At 40.0% G+C, this 23,129-nt stretch overlaps 1 protein-coding gene across 1 annotated transcript in view; it reads right to left on the minus strand.

Moving 5' to 3' along the window:
* Nucleotides 1–22,298, minus strand: part of ppm1h (protein phosphatase, Mg2+/Mn2+ dependent, 1H) — a 39,193-nt gene extending 16,895 nt beyond the window's left edge. The window contains exons 1-3 of the mRNA XM_020660651.3: nucleotides 21,777–22,298; nucleotides 9,083–9,248; nucleotides 4,015–4,371 (exon numbers count right to left, since the gene is read on the minus strand). Of these exons, the coding sequence (XP_020516307.2) occupies nucleotides 4,015–4,371; nucleotides 9,083–9,248; nucleotides 21,777–22,009 (756 nt within the window). The 5' untranslated portion in view covers nucleotides 22,010–22,298. The remainder of the gene's footprint in view (nucleotides 1–4,014; nucleotides 4,372–9,082; nucleotides 9,249–21,776) is intronic.
* Nucleotides 22,299–23,129: the final 831 nt, after the last annotated feature.

Genomic DNA, 23,129 nt, shown 5'->3' on the forward strand with positions numbered 1-23,129 from the left:
GTCTCTCTGACAGGCGGCGGAGGTGGATTGGAATGTATGCTGGCATTGTGTGCTCGAACACAGGTGTTTGTGTCAGGAACCATAGACAAATGTGTGCGTGTGTGCATGTGCGTGTGCATGGCTATAACTGTGTGTGCATAAAAACCAATTCATAAGAGTGAGTGCATGTGTGGGCGTTTTTATACGTTTTGTGCAGGTATTTTCATTTTCAGAACAAACACAAACACATACTGTTGTTGTGGGACATCGTTTCAGGAGTGAAGGGGCATGATGGTTACACAAGGTGGATACACATGTATAGGGAAGATTTAACAAATGTGTCCTTTACCCTGAGTGATTCATGAATCCATAGTGAGCCATACATAATTTTCCTGACAGTGTCCAGTATCTCTTGCTGCATGAGAAGTATGTCTGCATAAAGATCTACACGTCTCTACTCTGCCAACCAGAAGAATCTGAACATGAAGCTAAACAACCAGCAGGAGAGGAACATTCATTGTCCATACCTAAACAACAAATTCTACAAATCCAAATCAAGTCAAAGGTTTATTTTCCTACAAAGTACGCTTTGTCCTTAAAAGACAACAAAAAAAATCTCTAGAGGTGAAACTGACAGATAAGGAGATGAAATTTCACATCACACCACATCACATCAGGTTAGGCTACATCACCCCATTATGACAAAAAAAGAACTGTAGTGATTATCAAGTGAGTAAAAAGATCTAATTCTGCCATTCTATTAAAAACAATATTCAAATCCAAAGTCCACATCACACTTCACATCATCTGTTTAAGAGTTTCCCAAATCAATGATAAAGCCTCAAACTATTTGACACGAAAAGATTCTTTTTTTTTTTTAAAGGAAGAAAACTCTTGAGAAATAAAGAGCTGGTAAAAGATGGAAAACTCTCGTGATGGAAAGTGAGACAGGTAATTAACTGAATTAATCACTGAAGCCAAAGCTGTTGCTTATCAGCTGTTTTTGAGTGAGAGAAGGACCTTGAGGCAAATTCTTTTCAACAATGAGCTCATGTCACTTGAACACTGAGGATTAATAACCTGCTGTCAATGCACACAGTCACAAACTTTACTCTACTATACACATATGTAGAGCCAAGCTTTTCAAAATAAGACAACACATGACAAAGATTCTATTTAAAAAAAAAAAAAAAAAATCCTGAAGGCTAACGACAAAACACCTTATACTTAAAGTAACTTAAAGGAATAATCTTGTATTCTAAAAAACATGAACATCGGCTTTCTGTTTGAGCTGGAAAAGATAAAAAAAAAACCTCAAATGGCAGTAAGACAACAGTGGTAGTAGTCTGCACAAGTACAGCTTAAGCTGAACACATATACAGTAGCTCATAAGGTCAAACTAAACTAATGGATCATACAAGCCTGATGATCTGAAGGTGACCAAATCAACATTTTGACTGATGAGCTGTGTGCCCTTTTTCTACACATCCCTGAGTGTTTATCAACATTCAGCAGCAGCTTAAAACACACAAAAACCACTTCCATAGGAATGCAGTGAGTCGAGTCGGAGCAGAATTAAAGGTGGATCCAGCTGATAAGCTTCAGAGGCTCAGTGATCTCAGAGATTGAATGTGAAATCATATACTCCCAAGACTTCCCATTTTCTTAAAGGATGAGCTTCAATACAAAAATAAGATTGGGGGGGGGGGGGGGGGACTTTGGGGGGCAGAGTTTCACTGAGGTATCTATCATTGTAGATCGTTTGCATCTAATTTGACAAAATAACTGAAGTTAGAATAAATGACTGCTGTGGAGGAAAGTTCACACTGTAATTAGAGCCCATAGAAATACGCTGTGATCACCTGGAGAAACAATGACACACTTGAAAAAATAGGAAGTACCTTGTAGATTGCTGAACTCCAGCTTTAAACCACTGTGTGAATATTTTGCAGCTCTGACGGTCGAGGTACATTCTCTGTGACATTATCTGCATTTTTAAAAAGGTGGATGTTTAGTGCACTTGCCCTTTAAGAGAGAGGACACGTAAGGTAACAACAAAAGATTCAGAGCTGGATGAAGAGCCAGAGAGGCATGTGAGAGGAGAGACAGGAAGCAGAAGGAGATGTTGATGTTGATGTTTTCTGATTGCAGAGAGAGCAGACTTGGAGGAAGAGGAAGATAAAGAGATAACTATCACAATATTAAGTATAAATGATTACTTGCTTAATACTGTATAAAAAAGAATCATAGACGTATTGTCTCTGATGTAGATTTTGCTCAATAACAGGCCTTCTTCATATAACTGCTACATTTTCTAGGAAATTGCTGTTGTGAAATCAAACTGTCCAACTATTAATCACAAACCCAAGCCTCATAAAACCAAAACAAATCACAACAGACTGTTAATTTCATTTACAGACACTTGAAGGTGAAATAATTTCACCTGCACACACCAAGGTTTAAGAGGCCCAATACTATGTGCATTCAGTTTGGTAAAAATAGTTAATTGCACACTGCCATCTAGTGGTTCAACTAAGGTAAGACCAGGATGCACTAAAAATGTTCTTATTTGGTTATGCTGATCTGCAGATGTAACCTTACCATGTGATCTCAGCCTCACCACACATGGTAACTATTAGCACACAGTTTGGGCTGTGCAGACATGAATTCAGCCTTACTGAAGGATCTATGTTTCATATTCTAGGGCAGGGTGGCTGCAGGATTTACAGCAGCAGGACAACATGTATTATATGTGATCTGCTGTCAATCACACAAATAGTGATCTACATTTAGACTGGTCATTTACTCAATTATATTTTTTTGATTTCATCCAAAGGGGGGCGTTTTAATTTCAAATTGGTTAAACGTTTACATTGTTGCTGACAGTTTATAAGATCATTTTCCTCCACAGCCCAGCAGAGGACAAATAAAACAAACCCTGTTGTTCAAAACCCCTCATGTTGTAACTCAGGCCGCTGCTATTTGACCTCTTTCCTCTCAAAGCCTGTGCAGCAAGCCGGCACTGTTTTGATTGGCTGTGGTCTTGATCTCTTGGCCTCTGCATTAGTAAAGTCTCCAACATCCACTTACTGCGCGGCCAGATGGTGAGAGTGTGTGACCGAAGCAGCCAGAAGGGGAAAGTACATCAGTTATCTTGCTCGGAGCCTGTTTGTTGACTGACTGACATCGTGTGCTTCCACTTTGAGGAAAACACTCACACAGTAGGAATTTTAGAAATGTTTAATTGTTGAACTGGTGCTATCGAGTCCTTGTGCAGTTGTCTTTGAGCAGAGCGGCTGTGGATCAGTGGTAGAGTAGGACGCCTTAAAACTAGAAAGGTTCGATCCCCGGCTCCTGCAGCTCCACATCTGGAAATGTGCTGGGGCAAGACACTGAACCCCAAATTGCGCCCGCTTCTGCCTCAGTGGAGTGCCAACGTGTATGAATTGGATAGTTAATACTGATGGAAACTTTACATAGCAGCCTTTGGCACCTCAGTGTGAATGTGAGATTGTGACATGCGCTGTGAAAAGCTTACAGTCATACAATGATATCATTATATCATAACTATGTTTTAATATTTACAAACCTAATCTTAATTTTTCAGCGCGTTGCTGCACCAGTCAAAGCTGAACTATTGCATCATGACATAACATAAAGACTTTATATATATCTATATAAATGTCATCTAAACAGTATGAGAGTGCAGTGTTTGGCTACAATGTTAGTGTGTATGTTTTTAAGGGTGTATGTATGAATGTGTTTTGTTTTTTCAGTTTTGAGAAAGAGGGCGTGACTTCCTTCTTTGTTCTAGATACACATTAAAATGATGGATGAAATCCATATAAAACAACAAAAATATAATAAAACAGAGAGAAGTAAAATACTAGTTACAGGTAACTGGGACAGAGACAGTTTGTTTGAGGTGATCTAAGGGGTGAAGTTTCATTTTTCGGGTGTAATGGAGTTAATCTACTAAATCTGTATCACAGTACTTTTTGTGACAACCATCTACTTTTCATTTTCCCTACTTACCATGTCTTTGAAAGCATTCTCGATGGCCCCGATCACCAGGCTCTCGTGCGAAACCTTCTTCTCGGTGAAGAAGCGCGTTGGCGGGGTGCTGGGCGAGCCTGGAGCCCCCGCGGCGCCACGGAGCGAGGCGGCCCTGGTGAGTGCGCGCTGGGACGTCGGGGTGAGGAGGTGATTGATGGGCTCCTCCCCGAGACAGGTGGGGGGCTGCAGGTTGGGAGTGCAGAGGATCTCCAACACCTCCTGAAGGTGCAGGGCGATGTGGTGATGCAGAAGGCGGGAAGCCACGACGGCCACGCCAGAGCCTGCGTGGCCATCGAACAGCGCCCAGTAGTGGAACGTTAGGTTCTCAGAGCAGTCCTGGACACATGGAAACACATCGCATTAACAAAGTTTGTCAGTGTTTGCACCTGCAGGATACAGCATGGAAGGGTAGCAAGAAATTATACACTGATCGACCAATGAGGGACTACAATTATTTCTATGGTTTCTATGGTTACATAAACTAAATAAATATGGTTATAGGCCTTACTAGGAGGAGGCTGAGGGACAGTGTGGCTGAGCACAGGTATGCCATTGGGACTGCTCATCGGAATTATCCTCTTGCCAAAAATGAGGTGGAAGCACAACATGGAAGTGATGCAACTTTAAAATATCAGCTATTGAAGTGATCAGCTCTGATGTCAGGGGTGGAGATGAAAGAAAACACCTCAAACAAAGAGAGTCGTATTGGAATCATCCCCTTAACACTCGAACGACCGGCATTCTATCACTACTAGAAAGGCCATAGCAGTCATTTTGACTGTTTACGAATTTTTTGCATATCATTTCAATAATCAATATCAAATATAAGAATAAATGGATCTGTAATGTTGTGAAAGGTATAATAAACTTCAGGACGCAAACATTAAATTCTAATGAATTTGAAATTTGAATAGTTTATCGACAACCACGGGAACAGCAGCCGGCGTTTTTTGCGAATGGGAATGATCTCTGTATCATTCTCAGGTTCAATCTCAGAGTCAGTGTCAGATGAAGTTTCGAGAGACCAGGAGACATCACTTTCCGTATCCGAACCTGCGCCTCCATCACACTCTGCCTCATCAAGGCTCTGGAGCCTCTGTGGCAGCAATCCTCCTCCTTCCTGACATTTTGTTCTATTCTGTTCTAAATCAGATCCTAATTTACTCTATTCTGCCTTTTCAATGTTGATTAATTCAAATGTATGTCTCCTATTCTTTCTATATGGTTTTAGGCGGGTAAGCTTTCTTTCCTCCTTGGCTCGAGCGTTATAAACAATAGTTGCTAGGCAACAGCGATGCGCACCTTCAAGTAGTGGTGGGCGATATAACGATCTTAGATCGTGAAGGATTTTAACTTGCTGACGATCTGCCAAAGCAGAGAGATCGTAGAACTGGGCTAATGTGTTTATTCTATCATGCTGCAGTTTATGCTCTTACACAGATGCGTCTCCCCCCGTCCTTTTTTGCTCCGCAGTGGTGAAAACGAAACTTAAAAGTAAAGTCCGCAAAAACAACTCCATCTCGGAAACCGACACGCTGTGAGCAACAGTTAACTTATCTGCATAGTGTGCACAGTTAAGATTAGTCTACATCTCAGATAGCGACACAGAGAGACGTTAACAGTCAGAGACAGACAGGAAGGAGCTCAGACAGACAGTGAGGGGAGATATAACCCCGGTGTTTAAAATGTTGCTGTCTGTGTTTTCTGATCTCTCTCGGTTTTTCAAAGTTACTGTCATCCTCTCCACCCGAAACTCACCTGTTGTGAATACTGAATTTATAGGGATTAGGCTAAACAATGTTACAAAGCAGCAGGCAGGTGAGAGTGAGTAACCATGGTGACTGTCTGTCTGTCAATCAACAATGTCCCGCCCCCTCTGTGAATTAAACTCTTCTGTCAATAAAACTTACTTTGAACCCATTCTGTATTATGTTTTATTATGTATAAACTAAACTAAAGTTAGTCCAATGATGTCATAAAAAAAAAAAAACAAAGGCTGCAGAGCCTGTATGAAGCTCCAGCTGTAGGAACTCTGCAGGGCTAAAATAGAACAGAAACACAAGAACTTGAAGTGTACATGTTTTTAAATGAATGCATCACTGCGTGAAAATGTTCCTGATGAACATAAAAAGAGGACACATAACTAAATCATAATTTTCCGTAGGTGTGAAAACCTTCTAATTGTGCATAAATATCGATCAAATCGAGGGAAAAGACATTTCTGGCGCTAAAGATGTTCTGGGTGAGACCTCCAGACCTCCTACAAAGATGTTTTTCAAATAGATTAAATTTGTCTGCGCAGTTTTTGTGCATTTAAAAACATTATACAGGGAAATCAGTTTGGTTGAACTGGTCAGCAACTTACAAATTTGTCTAAACAGTATGAAAAACATTGTGATAAAATCGTGATCGTGCCAAAAAAAAATCGTGATATGATATTTTTCCCATATCGCCCACCTCTACCTTCAAGAGCGGGAAAAAGTAGCGAATACTGAAATGATATGGACTTTCAAGGTATAAATACTCAAAACTATTTTATGTTTTGTGTTTTTGATAAAATAACAATGCTAGAATAAAATATAGACACATTTAGGAAAAGTCATGGTCCTGTAGTTACATAGGTTTTATTTTAAGTAAGTTATTACATTGCAAAATTAAAAAACAGTCAAAATGACTGCCTTGGTCTTTCTAGTGTTAAAGGCAACACCCACATTGCCCAATGAGGACTCTGACTCTTCCATTTTGTAGTCTTCAATAATCATTGGTTTTCTTTCCTCTGTTTTTTTAGGGATTATCTTTGTATGATGTAATTTATTCAATATATAAATACATGTATTTAATATATAAACAGTTAGTATACAGGTATTATTTGCTGTTTTTCTGTTCATATTGATATCATGTGATTCACTTGAATGCATTATTTTATTGTGAGGTTTGCTTTTTTGACTTGAATCTGATCTTTTTCTTATGTAATGCCCCTAGAGGCAAGAAAAACAACGTTGCATGCCTTCACCTGTGCACACAGTGTGGTGACTGGCTGCAGCAATAATGACTCCCTTTGTCTCAGTGTGTCACTACACCCTGAAGAAAGGGCAAGCCGATACGTGTTGGTGTATCTTAAATGTTTCTAGCCCTTTGAATTGAAAGGCCTTTTATACTTTCCAAACCATCCTGAGGGTCTGGACCTGGATCATTTATACCAGTGTTGTTATGGTTTCAAGTTTTCCTTCACTTTTTTTAAATTTGATTTTCTATGGAGGAAACTCTTCTGGTTTTTAATGAATAACAAGTGCGCTAACTGAGAATACAAGCCATCACCAAACTTAATCAGGTCACATGCAGTCCACAGTAAACAGATATTGTCTATGTGGTCACCTAAAAATGTGCTGTTGTGTGCTCAATTATTTTATCAATCTGAAATTTGGTTACTGTATCATCAAACATATGGCTTTCTTCAACATAAGAGGTATCTTCTTAAGTCCAAATACATGCTTGTTAGGTCAGTTGGTGACCCGTAGGTGTGAATGTGAGTGTGGCTGGTTGTCTGTCTCTATATGTCAGCCCTGTGATTGACTTGCAAACAGTCCATGGTGTACCCCGTCTGTCACCCAATAACAGCTGGGATCGGCTCCAGCCCCCCTGAGACCACAAACTGGAAAAGCAGTATAGATAATGGATGGATAAATAATACTTTATGTTCTTCTTCTCTTTAGTTGATATGGTTAATATGTCAAACTAAACATTGCATTGATGTACTTTTTCTCCTCCTACCGTACGTTACATAAAAAAAGATGGCTGACTTTCTGTGCAGTGGCAGCATTTGTTCTAAATGTTTCTGGTCACTGAGTGTACATCATTTGCTAACACGTATTTATCTCTACACACACTATAGGTCTGGATTTCTAAAAATATAGTCCAGGTGGATTTCTACAACAGGAGCCTATGAAGCAAACTAAGAACACTAGACAGGCTTCAGCACTACTCTCATTGGTTTGGTATCACTGCAGCAGTGAGTCATGAGGTACTTGCTTGAGTTTGCTGTAGGCTCTGGGTGGACCTGAGCAAAGTACTGGTGGGCTGAGAGGAAATTGTAGAAGCAGCATTACTCAAAATAGATACATATTGCCTTTGGAGATTAAATAAAATGAGTGAGTTCTATCTGGAGATGCAGAGAGCAGAGAGTGCATGTCCAATCAGAAAGGACAAAGTGAAACACAGGAGATAGACATTACTGTTTCTGGGATAAATCATTTTCCAGCCTGTAGATAAAGAAGTATATAGCTTTAATTTTAAAAAGATGGTCAAATATACCAAGAGGAAGCAAATACTGGGTAGTTTTTCATACACCACACTGTGTACTTGTGGAAGGACAGTAGGTCGATATGGGTCCTCCAAAGAGATATTTTTGAATTGTCATTTAATAATAAAATAAACCTTATCTGCTGCCTCCGAAGTCAACTCTTCAAAAACTAAAATCACTATCAGTCTTTAAAATCACTGATCGGTCAGGCTCCCCTTGTGCGTCTCAGTGAACCGACGCTTATTCGCCTGCCTGTTTTAGTGGCTGTCAGGAGCTGTTGAAGGCCGCAGTGGTGTGTAAAGGACGCTGAGTTGCACGCCCCAGTAAACTGCTGATGGGACAGGAAGAGGAGACGGCAGGTCCCACCAGCAAGTCAACTGAGACACTACAGTCTCTCTGATCATTTCATGGATCTCATCAGTGAATAAACATCTCAGTGTAGAAGCTGCGGGGGCAATTTGATTTACAGTCGTTGGACTGAAATTTGACATCCAGATGAAATTACTCTAATAATCGTATTAACTTTTTTTCCTGGTAATCAAACTTGACTTTTGCATTTTTGCAATGAGTCTTTTTTTATGTGAATTTCCACTTCACCTCACAATCTAGAGTGTTTCTTACTTTTATATACCCAGAAATCATATGATCAGGAACATAAATGAATTTGAAAGATGTCATGCTAGTAGCTAATATTGAAAAAAAAGAAGGATATCTATTTAAGGAACCAGAAGTTTAAGTTTGACCCACCTGGTAGTCTCTGATGTTCAGACCGTCTCCGTTAGGCAGGGAAGACCTCCTGCGGTCCGTGGGGGTCCGGTTGGGTGTGGAGTTTCCTGCAGGTCTCCTTTTGACCACCAGCACCTCACAGCAGGCCTGGTCCTCGTTTAATGTACTCTTTCCTGCATTAATCACCCTGAAACAAAGGGGAGATAACAGAGAGACGAACGGGGATGAAACCTGTGCTTCACTTTAACTATGACATCATCTTTCATCTAAGATTAAAAAAAATGATATTTTCAGCAACTTGGACAACATTTTGTTTGTACATGTTTCCTTCACAAAGGGGATCGTGTACCTTATCTATAAAATATCAGGTTAAATACAATACAAAAAAACCCACGTGCACACACAAATACACACAAACACACAACAAAGCCTGAAGGATCTGAGGGGGGAAACTATTTTGAAGACATCGTCTGTCATCTTAACTCACATCATTTCAATCACTCCGGTCTTTGAACACAAACGCAGTTGAGCAGCAGCAGCTGTGTCTTTGATTTAACCTTTCAGAAGGTGATTCATGACTCTGCATTCATCGCAACAAAGAAAGGGAAAATTACTTGGAACATTGATGGTGAAAGATCATACACAGCTGCAGGTTTGAGGGAGTTTCAATATCTTCTTTAACATTTCAGCTGTAGCTGTGGCCTTTAATCCACACGACATTCTCCGCACTAAAATGTCTCACCAAACTCCATTTCTGCCCCTTCATGAGAGCATTTCTTTCCACGACTGAGTGAGGCAATGTAGGATAAGGTCGGCACGTACACAATCTTTAAGTACACGTTTCGATTTGAGACGAGGCATGAAGGGCAAAGGGCAGAAAGAAACATAAATACTGCATTATGCAACACCTGGCAGATGGTGCACTACTGCTCCTACTGCTGTGAGCTGCTGCTGGAGTCATAGACGACCAGACGCTGTTTTACAAAACTACAAGTATTCTCCATTTGGACAGACTGTAAGGGATGTTAGGTCAGCGTTTTCAAGTCCCTACTTAAACGTACTTTTATAAGACAGCTTTTCCTGATCCTTTTCATTATATTTTATATCCTTTATGAATTTATGAACCTGATGAATCCTGTTGTGAAGCATTTTTGGTTCTTGCATTATTGGAAGTGCCCAATGAATGAAGCTTATTACCATTTTGATTAAGTTACCAGTTTAGTGGAAAGTGTTCGTTGCAGAAATCTCCCAGCATGCACGCCTGTTCTGTTGACAGCAGACCATAACCCATAGTAAGTGTCTTTACGCTTTCTCTAAAGCTATCGTAGGAGCCAATCTACTCTGTGTGTGTAATTATGTATTGTATTTGAATGGGTTTGGTTTATATGCTTAATTCTTTACTTAATTTGGACACTAGGTGGGGATAATTGATAATGTGGGTTAACTGAGGTGGAACAGGAAATGGTGGCATAGGTGGTGGGAACAAACGGTTCTTAACGTAACACAGGGTAATGTAACATAACGTAAATCAACGACAACAAACACTTACAATCTCAGCAACAAGAAGTCATCAAATCATCATCACGGTTTGTCTACTTCATTTTTTTTTACAATAAATGGGAACTTCACAAAGTCATTTCATTTTGGACATGTTTATTTTGTACGCGTCGAGACCTTTCCAGAATAGTTCTCATCATATAAAATAATTGAGACCATATATGTCTCCATGTTGATCATTAGAGGCAGTTGAGATCACTTCCCTGTGGAGGATCCGGTTTCATTCATCCTAATTGGACATGAGGATGAACATGCAGAGCAGGGATCTGCTGTCTCCAGCTAAGTAAACACAGGCGGCTGTAAAACTGACAGGATATTAATCTGAGCAGACCCTCTCTAAGAAAGGTTGATTCGAATTGGGGTCTTACACAATGGGCTTTTTTACCACTTCCCTATCATAAAAACTAAAAATAGCACACTCCCTGTAGTGTGTCAATGAGAGAGGTTTAAAGGAAACACTCCCTGCCTGCACACAGTGCACAGGGACTCTGCACTATTATTATCTTTGTGTTTTACCTTCACAAGTAAAGAGCTCAGAGAGGCACTAACTTTGTAATATTATAGTTTATAAACTCAATTAACAGCTTACACTAGAGAAAGCACAACACTGACAATGTCAATAATAAAAGAGGTACTTCTTTTTTGCAGTTTTTCTTGTTTTATATAAATGATAAATTATAGCATCTTTGGATTCTGGATTCTGGACAGAACAGCACACTGTGGTCTCAGAATTTGTGACATTATATAACATTTAAAAATCAATCAGTCAATCGATTTATTATGTAACTACTTTGTTAGCTGGACCCCTTTCACTAACGCCTCACCAAGCTCACTCATCTCTGTCAAGAACAACATGACATACAGTTCAAGCTCTGACAAAAAGAAGTGGAACCTTTTTTTATTTATGTTGTTTATTTTGACAACAGCTGCACCAGAGTTAGCTATGAGCTAAATGTAGTCCCGTCCAGCAGGAGACAAGAGACCTCTGTTCAGTAATAAAACATAAAAACGTCTACACAACAATACACAACCACTTTAATACAGCATTCAATTCACGCACAGTGAAATTCACAAATGACACTAAAACAATATGGGGCTACTGGCTAAGAGGACAACACTTTAAAACCACTACACACCATAACCACGACAGAGCAACTTCAAGTTCCACCACAATGGAACAAATGATACACTATTAATCCATGAAAAAGATGAGTAAGCTTCACTACAACAACAGCTGAACCACAACAACAGATATCTCCAAAGCAACACATCAATACACATTAGCTAAAATCTTTCTACAGCACTATTATTTTATAGGAATGAACTTTCATACTTATAGTAAAGTGATGTTTTATAACTATGTAGGGCTGGTCGTGTACTACTGGTTGCCTGAATCAATTCCATTCTGATTCATAGGATCCCAATTTGATTCAATTCCCGATTTGATTGGATTCAATATCATTTAATTTAAGGATATTTAAGATAAGATAATCATTTATTGATCTCCAGAAGGGGAATTCAAGTGTTGAAGCAGTAAAAAGACTAGAAGAAGAGCATGCATATTTTGTATTATATGCCTATTGTTCCATCTTTTCAGTTTTTGCATCGAGGTATGGGGCAACACGTTTACGACTAATACTGAACATTTGCATGTGTTACAGAAAAGAGCGATCAGACTAATAACGTGTACATAAGTTGTAAAGTGACCATGTACATATTGGTCAAGTCACATTTTTCAAGAACCAGCAAAGTAAAGTCTTCTTTTTGAACTTGGTCAATGAAATGATGGTACAAAAGAAGGCAGAGAGTATTAGGGATTATGTCATTGCAGTTGTTGTGTCTTTATTCCCTTTCCCTAACTTGTCATGAAGAATGAAGACCACAAACTTCATGCACCATCATGCCTGTCTGAGCAACGTTCACTGGAATCCTTAAGATCACACGATTGACAACAGTAGAGCTTTCAAGGCCTTTCATCTCCGATACAAGGAGAGAAACCCTACCCCCCCCCCCCCCCCCCCAAAGGCATGAGCAGTGTCTTGAGAGCAGGGCTGTCGGATTCTCTTACCCTGTTTCACTCCTTCACATTTGAGACAATGGTGTGACCTTAATTACCCCGTCAGAGTTGGAACCGACAGTCCAGCTCCTCTAGGAAAGGGTTAGTGTTTCAAGTTTTTTTGCTTGAATGGTCCAATCAGACACCAGCAGGTCACATTCAGAAGGTTAAAGGCTTTATATGCAATTTTTTGATCCAGCAGATGTCGCCCTTGAGCACCAGCATGAAACCAAAACAACTTGCGGTGCATTGTGTGTTAGCATGCTAATGCTAGCGATCTTTATTATGCTCGTATCTTCACACTGCATGTAAATTTACCCGAAATTAGCGTGATCTAGAAACACAGTTAAACAGTGAGTACAGTATGTTATTCTTCTTCTCTCTAGTCCCTCAATTAAACAACTTTTATTCGCGAGGGGAGGAGTCAGCCGGCCGTCCCGGCGATATAAACAAACTGAAGATATGACTCTGAAAACTCTGAAAACATCACAGACAGTGGGACTCGGGTGTTACACCCATTGTAGACAGTCATCACTCAGAGTTATTTTCAGAGGATATACTTGATTTCTATTATATTTAAGTGTGAAAAATTGCATATAAAGCCTTTAAAATATTAAATATTAGATTAGGAAAAAACTTTCCTACTTCTTTCGATGGTAGATAATAAAAATGCAGAACAAAAACTGTGAAAAAAAAAAAAAAGTTAACTAAACGTTTGGTTGTTTTAAAAGAGACAGCAATTTTGATATTAAAAGAAAAAAAAAAAGTCATTTATCCGGACTGAAAACTGTTTACATGTTATTGAAATATGCAAGTTCGCTGCACTTTTCTTTCTTTTAACTTGTCTGTAATTTTACTAGCTCTCACTTTTGGATGGAAAAAAACAACAACTTGTATTTGGCCTTTTTTTTTTTTAAATTCTTTATTAATTGCTACTCCGGGAGCACACCAGAGCTGTTGGGTGTTCGGTGCCTTGCTCAAGGGTATCTCAGCAGTACTTGGAAAGTGACCTCTCCAGCAACCAGACCAACTTCCATACTGTAGGGACTTAGATTAGGAACTGGAGGTTCCTAATCTAAGTCCCTACAGTATGGAAGTCCCTACAGACTGAATATGCTGCCCCAAAAATATCTTTTTGGCTTTTTTAAATATATTTCACAACAATTCATAAACTCAACAGCTATTTTTTTAGCAAATATAACAGAGTAATTGCTTATATAATTCAACATGACTTCTATTTGGTTTCATGCTCCTTTATGTTGCCGCATCAGAGTTTCCGTTGTAAAGTTTATCTAAGGTGTGATCGCTGCAGTGTGAAGCACATGATGTAGCAGCGGGGGCTCATGGTGATGCTACACATGAAGCTTGCACTTTAACACAACGCGTCCCTCTGAGGCAGAAACAACATAAATCGTTTCAGTTATGTAGCAGAAAAAAACACAAGAACATGTGCTGCATCATGTGATGGATAAGAGCACTGGGAGGCATTGTTTGTGGATAGTTCAGCTCATGAACATCCTCTCTACAGCCGAGTCTGACACTACTTTGATTTTACTGCTAGACAGTAAAAAAAAAAATAAAAAAAAATAAAAAAAGAAATCCAGATGTACGATGAAAGTTAAAGGACAACACACTTATTCATGGCATTTTGTTGTGCACTTCTTTAACTATAGAGATATTTAATGATCGATGCTTAATTCATTAGACTGAATTCCTAAATACTATTCTGATTCAGACTACATAGTACTACATACTTTGTCCACAGAAAATGAAAATTCCTCAAATTTCATTGAATTAAATATTTTATACAGACAAATAGAGGGTTCTTTAAAATGTCAAATCAAATATACCATGTGTAATTATATTGTGTAGTAATGACTTCCTAAAAAAGAGTGAAGTTAAACTCCCTCGTGATTTGTTGTTTTTGGGTCTGTGTTCACATTGGACAGGACGTGCTTCCTTCAGTTTGTCTATTTGACACTCAGAGGATCAAACATGGTTGATTTTTTGTTTTTTGTCGAGTGAATCCACCCTCCTTTTGTCATCAGCATTGCCACCATGAGTGGGAAGAGCGATGGCCCTGCCCATTCAGGGAAGCTGTGACTAGAAACATTAAAACTGAGTGTCGACGCAAGTGTGCAACTGAAGGAGAACCAACAGACTTTCCAAACCAAAGGAAATACTTTTTAATGGCCTAAAAAGACAAAAATATTAGAAGTGAATAAACTCTGAGGTGCACATTGTGAATTGATAGCAAAATCTTGTTTTCAGAACTTTATTGGTACACGTCTGCTTCGGTCTTCGCCTCACAGAGCCCTGCTAGTGAAACAGGATGGGAGGATCATGGCAGGTGGGGAGACAGAAGGAGAGGAGGGAGCTGAGGGATAAAGGTGGCGTGTCTGAAGAGAGCATTGTTTTAATCTGAAAATCTGCTCTGAAAGTCTCATAGTAAGCCTTTCATTTTTATCATACAACTCTAATTTCAATTTGAGAGAGGAATTAAAGTGCAAAACACAGAACATGTCTACAGTATGAACATCGTGTGTGTTGTTTTTGCTTGACTACTTCAAGGTTTTTATTACATTTGTGTTAATACATTCCATTTTAAATCTTGACCCCTCTGCTAGGGTCAAGATAATCCTGCGTTTTGGATTAAAGTTATCCCGCATAAAGACAAAACTGGTTTACCTATTTCATCTACGTATTTCAGATCTTTTCTTTTCAACAGCCCATTCTTAAGATTTGATCCAACATGTTGGGTGTAATACTTTTGAACAACTGGGCCAGGTGTTGCCACTTCTCTTTGTTCTCTTTCCTTAAGAATTCAAGATGAGAATACCTTCAAGTCAATCTCCGCCAAACCGCAGACCAAACATACTAAGTGCTGCGGTGCTAATGGTGTTTATTTTACAGACACGCATATTGATTAAGCATTGATCGGACTGCTGCTGAGGTTGCAGGGGTGTGTTTAGGGAGTCGGCGAGTGAGTGATCGTATGATTGAATGAGTGGGTGGAAAAAGCTTTGTCACAACTTCTTTACCCTCTTCATTCTAATACTCTCCTGTTCTAACAAGTTGAGGCAGGAGGAGGGAGGCCTAAGATGATGAGCAGTTGAATTGAACTTCACCTTCCAGGTACTCTTAAAGAGAGTCGGTTGGTTTCAACTTCTAATTCTACCACTGGAAAGTAAGTTAGCTTTATCACTTTCTTGATTGGTTTTCATGACCACATCCAGGTGTTTACCGACATGAGCTCTCTTTGCAAGAACATTTCCTGTCCTCTTTTCAGAAAGTAACTTGAAGCCAACATGTCAGCAGCTCAAGCTCGAGCAGTCCAAACCAAATGATGACAATAGAATCATGATGAGAAAAAAAGACTAGTGTGGGCACATCCAAGCTATACAGGTGCAGGACAATAAAAAAGGTAGAAACTGCAGAAAAACGGGAAAGGTCCCCACGCTGTTCAGCTCCCTATGAGCAACTATATTAAAGGGCCACGTTTCGATCCAAAGGGCCTGAAGAAGATCCTTTGGATGGAAAGGTTGCCCTTAATTAAGTTGCTCATTGGGAGCTGAACAGCGTGCAGACGTTTCCCTTTTTCTTGCAATAGAAGCATGGTGGCCTTGTAGACTAGCTTCATTATGATTCTGTTGTGAGATCTCTGTTTAAATCAGTCTTTGAACTCCAACCAAAGGTAATCTTCAAATTCTATTTAGTAGTCTTTGATTAACTGATCACTTTTCTAATTTGACTTCAACAAAGAATTGCATTAAAAAAAAAAAGAGACGAGGAGTGAGAACATTTTTAGTATTATGTGATAATTCCCAAATATTAGTGTCACCTCCAACAGCGACAAGCACTTGGATGAGCGTCCTCATTTCACCCTTGTGAAAGAGAGCTTGATCTCAATGGGTTAATTACCTGGTTAAAAGGCCTGCATGGCATGACATTTAAAATTTGTGATTTATTCCAATAAATTCAGACTTTCGCGATGTTTATTAATTTAGTTCGTTAACTTATACCAACATCTATGACCTCGTCAATAAATAAGAGGTAGCATTTATTGCAGAGTTGCTCTGTTTAATGTATTACATGCTCTTTGTATCCATGTCACAGCAAGGTCGACCCCTCCAAAGCTGCGGCTCTGTGAGCTTCACCCTCATAGGGGAGAAGCATTAGGGGACTGTGCTGGTGTGCATGCATGATGAGGGGGGAAAACAACTGGAAGAAAAGGAGCAGTAAATCCAGCCTGTCTGCAAAAGTGACGCCTGAGAAGTGTGCTGAAGAGGAAAGGGTCACCCAAGTTAAGAGTGAGCAATCGTCAGTGATCCATTCAAATGATCACGCTCAGTGGACCTGACAAGCTATGCACGCACTCTGAGCCAGTTCATCACAATCCTCCACGTAAAGCAGAACTGATCGTCCTCTCTCCACAGCTATGTATGTGAAACACAATAACCTAGAATAACCTCAGCAGGCAAAGGAAGGCCTCACAGACAGGCAGGGGTATGAAGAGGAGAGAAAAAAAAAAACAGAGCGTAGAGGGAAGGAGGCACGAGCTTGTCATCCTGTGGGATCCTGAACTTTGATTTTACATTCCACTACGGAAGATTTGTCAATATTGGCATGGCTGCCCTTCAAAACCCTTATCTTCTCTTTCAAGAAAAACAACCACATTAAAGTTTAGTTTTGTACTCCTAAAAGCCAGCCATATGAAAAAAAACATTTTACTAGAAAAAAACAATAAATACAAAACTAAGAGTCGGCAGCAAATAGCAGCGGGACAAAATATCAGTAAGGTGATATACCGTCGTCCTGACTCGTGATACAATTATTGAATCACTGGTAGCTAATCGCATATTGGAATTAACAAAATATATTGCTCTCCTAACAGATTTCCCAGCTAATTCGTCACCATTTCATTCATAACATAAAGGAAAGACGAACAGATTTGAATTGGCCAAAAGAGAAGTTGATGGCAGACTCGAAGAAGAGGAAAAAGAAAAAGACAGCGATCGTGTCGGACAGAAGTGAAAAGAAATTAAGACGTGAAGAATGATAAGAGGTGAAACTGAAACTGACTTAGAGTGATCAATCCTGCACTTTATCACCTTTCTATTTTATATTCTTCAATTATTCAGACCATCGTGATGTATATTATGCTTACAGCAGGGGCATCTGCTAGACTGTGCTCATGCTGTTGATGGTGTATGTAATGGTTGGTAAAAAAAACAAGAAGAAGAAAAATATCAAGTTATGACTTTCAAGCATTAACATCATCGAGGTTGATTGATGACAGTGTGGGTTGTGCGAGAATAAAACATGCACACTGACATTATAACAGCACATCTACTGAATTTCAGTGTAATTACATCGAGCATAATACTGACTGATGTGCGGGGTAAGTTATGACGTTATCGGTCACTTCAGTAAAATCTTCAAATGTTTCCACAGCTGAACAAAATATTTACAAGCTGGCAGCTCAAAACCAGGATTATTCCGGGATATGAAGCTGGCGTTTTAGGCACAGATCTGTTTGGAGCTAAATGCTAACAGGAGCTTTAGCTAGCAGGCACATGTTTGTTTACAAAGTTCATACTGCTGCTACAATGTGGATCTGTAACCATCACAACTTCCGATCAAGACTTTATATTAAAGAGACCTGATGTCATTAGTATGTGACCCCCTGTGTGACCCCCCTGTGGCTCTGTATGGATCACATCATCTCACATGTGCTCAGGTTTTCTCTGCTCACACACTGCGAGATTTCACTACAACACGGGCCTGCTGGTCGGCCAGCTGCTGACAAATCCACAGTTTGGCTCAGTCCTGGCTGATGCTCTGCCAAGCTGCCGCATATGGGCAGACACACACACACACACACACACACACACACACACACGCACACACACACAACCACAAAGAAAATCCTGGCTGAAACTTCACTCCTTTTTTTCTGAGTTGACACAGAAACCTCAGTAAAATAAGTTCCATTTCAAGTGATTATTATTTCAGCTTACTCTCATGCAACCACTATCGTACATATGAGGGGGGATGGTTTCTCATGCTTCTTTCTTTCTTTTCCATTTTCAGATTAAAAATTGGTCATGAGAGATTAGCATGAAGAAAGAGAGAGGAGAGTGTGTAAAAAAAAAAAATGTTCACGGGATTTCCTCATTGTATAGAAGGCAAGCAGGAACCATGAAGATCTCTTAACACTGAAGACGTCGAGACCACGATCACTTACACGGTCCACAGAAAATAAATCTGCAATGTTTTTAAGTATATAGGAGCAAGAAACAATTGTAGACCTGGATTCATACTAGTACAAGTATCTGTATGGGCCTCTGAAACTGCCTAAAATATGGAATAGATTATCGGTGAGGATGTCGGTCAATGCAGCAATCAGAGGCAATTATTAATAATCCACTGCCCCCAAAGAATCAACAGGTTTCAGGAGAGTTATGGTGTAGCTATAATAAGTAAGAACAGTGCAGCTCTAGCCTGAAATCAGTGTTTTTCCACCAATGATGTGCATTTTTTATCAAATCCTACTATTACCAGAGGGATACTGTCGGAATTGGAACAAGTAAAGAGGAGGAAAATGGTTGGAACAACATTGCCACATTCATTTTCTCTGATAAAAGAATATGGATTGTGGGAATCTGCTATTTTCTTCTTCTTTTTTTTTTTTTTTTTTTTTTTTAAAATCGCGTCTTAAATATGGGATGATGGTCAAATTAAACAAGCAGTAGAATGACACTCACTTAATATCTGGGAAAACTGTGTATCATGTCTCTTACCCTGTTTTATAACATTTTAGGAGTCGATTAAATTGATGTGTGTCGCAGCAGTGCTCATCTTGCTCTTTGCCCACGAAATGTAACCTTGTCCCGTCTAGTTCCTGGAAAAAAAGGAACACTTGCCTAAGGGTGTGAGACTGGGCTGCTGAAGTGTTGTGATGAAGTGCTGACTGACCTAACATGACAACTTAGCACTTGCACATCAAGGGGGGGGGGGGGGGGGTTAACGGGAGAAATGCTGAAGTTAAAAACATTAGATGCACAGGGACGAGGGGAAGTTTCTGCAGATAGCGCTCTCACTGAGTGTCTTCATGACATCACCGATTAAACAATTAAGCTGCAGGAAATAAGTACTCTATCATTCCAGCCCATCACTGAGAGGAGATAAAGACTTAATGTAAAGAAGGACAACACAGAACAAACTAACTGCTCTTTTTTCACTTGTGAATTCAGGGCACTGAACTGCAGTGACGCGCTCTTTGACCTCTTCAGTTATGAGTGAAGTCCTGTCCTGAAAGGTAAACGTGCATTTTCACGTTAACATCTCAATCGACCTCCCTGCATAGTGTGTTCATACATTGTTCTTTATTGTATTATTGGTGGGTATAAATTTGTTTTTTAAAGTCTATTTTTCTAGTGTAAAAGTATATCAATACTGTGTTCACTCTAGTCGGTCTACTATGATATGCTTAGATAATCTGTAGCTGCTGGAACACCATCATTTTCCACTTTCAGATCAATAAAGTACATCTCGATCTTTAAAAGCGCCATCAAATAAAATATGAACTTGTTTAGTGCAGTGCAGGGTTTTTTTTTTTTATAGCCTGGGCAGTGGAACAATATGCTGCTCTTACAACTGCACGTAGGGATGTAAAGATTAATCGTAAAATCGCGATAAATCGATTCAAAGGAGTCAAGATTCACATCGATCGGTCCTCTGAAAAATGAATGGCAATAATATTGTGAGTGTCAGCAGCTGTAGAGCAAGAGTTTGAAATTGAGGACGCACCGCGGTCTTTTAAAATCGGAGGTGCGGAAGCATTTTGGCTTCCCCGAGACAGAAAGTGAAAGAGGTGAGAAGATAACAGACAAGATAAGAACTGTGTGCAAATATTACAAGAAGACGGGGAACGACACAAATAGCATGATCAACATGATGCAGCATTTAATCACACCACAACGAGAAGCACCAATCACCTCCCCTTGTTGAGAAAAAAACAAAAAAAAACATTAAAAGGCCAAACCACACTGACAAGCAAGGAATCTTTTTCAGTCATCATTTGTCTACAGTCTCATTTTGTAAAACAAATCGTGAGAGAATCATATCGTGAACACAGTATCGTGAATCGTATCGTGAGTTGAGTGACTCGTTACATCCCGCACGCGAATTAAGTCTTCACAACTCCAGCTCCTGTTATCTGCCATTAGAAACACGACATAATATTTCCCTACTTGTGCATTTTCTAATACTTCCATAGTTTTTGTCAAGCTGTGATTTTAGCAAACTTCAGCTTTTCATGCTGCTGTAGAAACTGCAGCTCATGATGTGTCGCCGTGACTCAGGGAGCCAAAATGGATCCTGTGCATCCCAAACATCAGATAAGTGACATCAACAATGCGATACAGGAGGAGGAGGATGACTTGCTTCCTGCTTGCTGCAAATTATACCTCACCTGCATTAAGTCAGGTTTGACCAGCTTCAGTAAGACAACAATCCATTAAAGAAAAATATATGACTATGCAAACACGATATACAAGTGACACAGGTGAGGACGTGAGCCTTCCTGCCTCGCCTCCTCTGTATAAACCAATAAAAGATATTAGGGCTTTGAAAATCCTTCCTTGAGGGTGCAGTTTTATGTTGCCAGCAAAAGATAGCATCAGCAGGATTTATTTTTGCAAAGAGTCTGCACCAACTGTGACCTTACTTTAACCTACTTTATGATATTTTTTACTTCCATGACTCCACAATCATAATGTGCTCTTCTATGGCCGTAAACACTATATTACTGTGACCTCATCTGCTTGGTAGAGGCGTGTTTATGTCCTGAGGAGCTGGTCTCCTCTACACTGTAATGTTTACACTGTAGCGCAGGCTGTCACTGATGGGAAAATATAACGACGATGTCAGCTTCTGCACATGTTTTTAAAGCCAATGTTGCCAATGAAATCCCTCCATATAAAAATGAACAAAGGCGGCAGGTGCATTCACGTTTTGTTCATGTGTGAGTGCGAACCATTGGTCCAGGAAGGATGCTACTGTGCAAGAAAAAGATGGACGCGCATACAGGTTACTCACTCTGCGTAGCCGGTGGACCACGGCAGCCGCTTGGTCTCCTTCAGGATGAGGATCGGTCTCGCGATGTGATCCGCCGAGCACTCGACCTCGTCGGGCGACAGTCCCAGGAACTCCGGTCTGCTGTACGGGTACCTCAGCGGCAGATCCGAGCCGCCGGGATGGTCCCCGTTGGATCCACCAGCCATCACACCTCCCATAAAATTGGCCACCGCCGATTTCACCCGCGTGAGCATGGTCCTGCAGCGGCGATGCGATTGTGTGAGTTTCCTCCCGCACGGCGACGCAGCTTCTCGGCGTCAAATGTGCAGACACAGGGCGGCCGTGAAAACTCATTCAGCTCAGCTCTTCTCTCCCTCGGTGAACGCGGAAATAAAAGCAGCACACACACACACACGTACACACACGTACACACACACACACACACACACACACAGAGACAGGCAGTTCTGTACGCTGGTCATGTGACTAACCGGTTGCTGCTGGTGGATTTGGACGCTCTGGCATCTCTGTGAGCAGCTTAGGCTGTTTGACAGTGCTGGAGGTCAAAGGTGCGTAATCCCGTATGGGCGGGTAGGCTACCTCCTTGCAAGGTGCAAGGAAGTAGCCTACGGGGTGACGTCATCAGACGGCTGACTCAATGCTCTGAGAAGTGGGCCCAAAACAAAACATGCGATTTACCATTGGAGATTAAAAAATAAAAAAAATAAAAAAAATTGCACTTATTTCACATTTAATGATAAAGAAACTGTGTGTAAAGAAACTTTTATTATCAAAATGTCAAATTCACAAGGCCAAAGTTCTGAGCTCAACTTCCTCTTTTAAGCTTTTTCTTATTGATTCACAATATTTTAAGTCTCTTGTATTATAATTACGAACACAAAATCTATGTCAATGATTTCAAGTTTCAAGTTTCTTTGTATGTCCTTTTGTAAACTGGCATGTCTGACTGTTTGTCTATAGTCAATGAAGTACTTCAAAAAAGAAAAGTGGGCCCCAAATAGACACAAATTAAACACCATCCATGCCTTACCTGGGAAACACAGACGCACTTAGCAGTCATAAAAACACAGATTGGAATTTCTTGGGGTCCTCAGACAGACCCCAAGGTAACAAATTGTGTTAAACTAATATTGTCACTCCTTTTATCTGCTTTATAAGGCTCAATCTGTATTAAAGTTTTAAACCCTCCCTTTTGCCACAAACAGCTCTTGCTCATTTTATGGAGATCACAGAATGCTAAAATGTACCATAAAATATTGGTATAACACCAAACAAGGGAAATATCTCATATTTGTTTTTAAGTTGTGGGCTGAACAGCAACAAATATGGGACTTTTTTTCAAGACATGTAGAA

Source organism: Labrus bergylta, chromosome 7 (assembly GCF_963930695.1).
Source record: "Labrus bergylta chromosome 7, fLabBer1.1, whole genome shotgun sequence".
Lineage (NCBI taxonomy): Eukaryota > Metazoa > Chordata > Actinopteri > Labriformes > Labridae > Labrus > Labrus bergylta.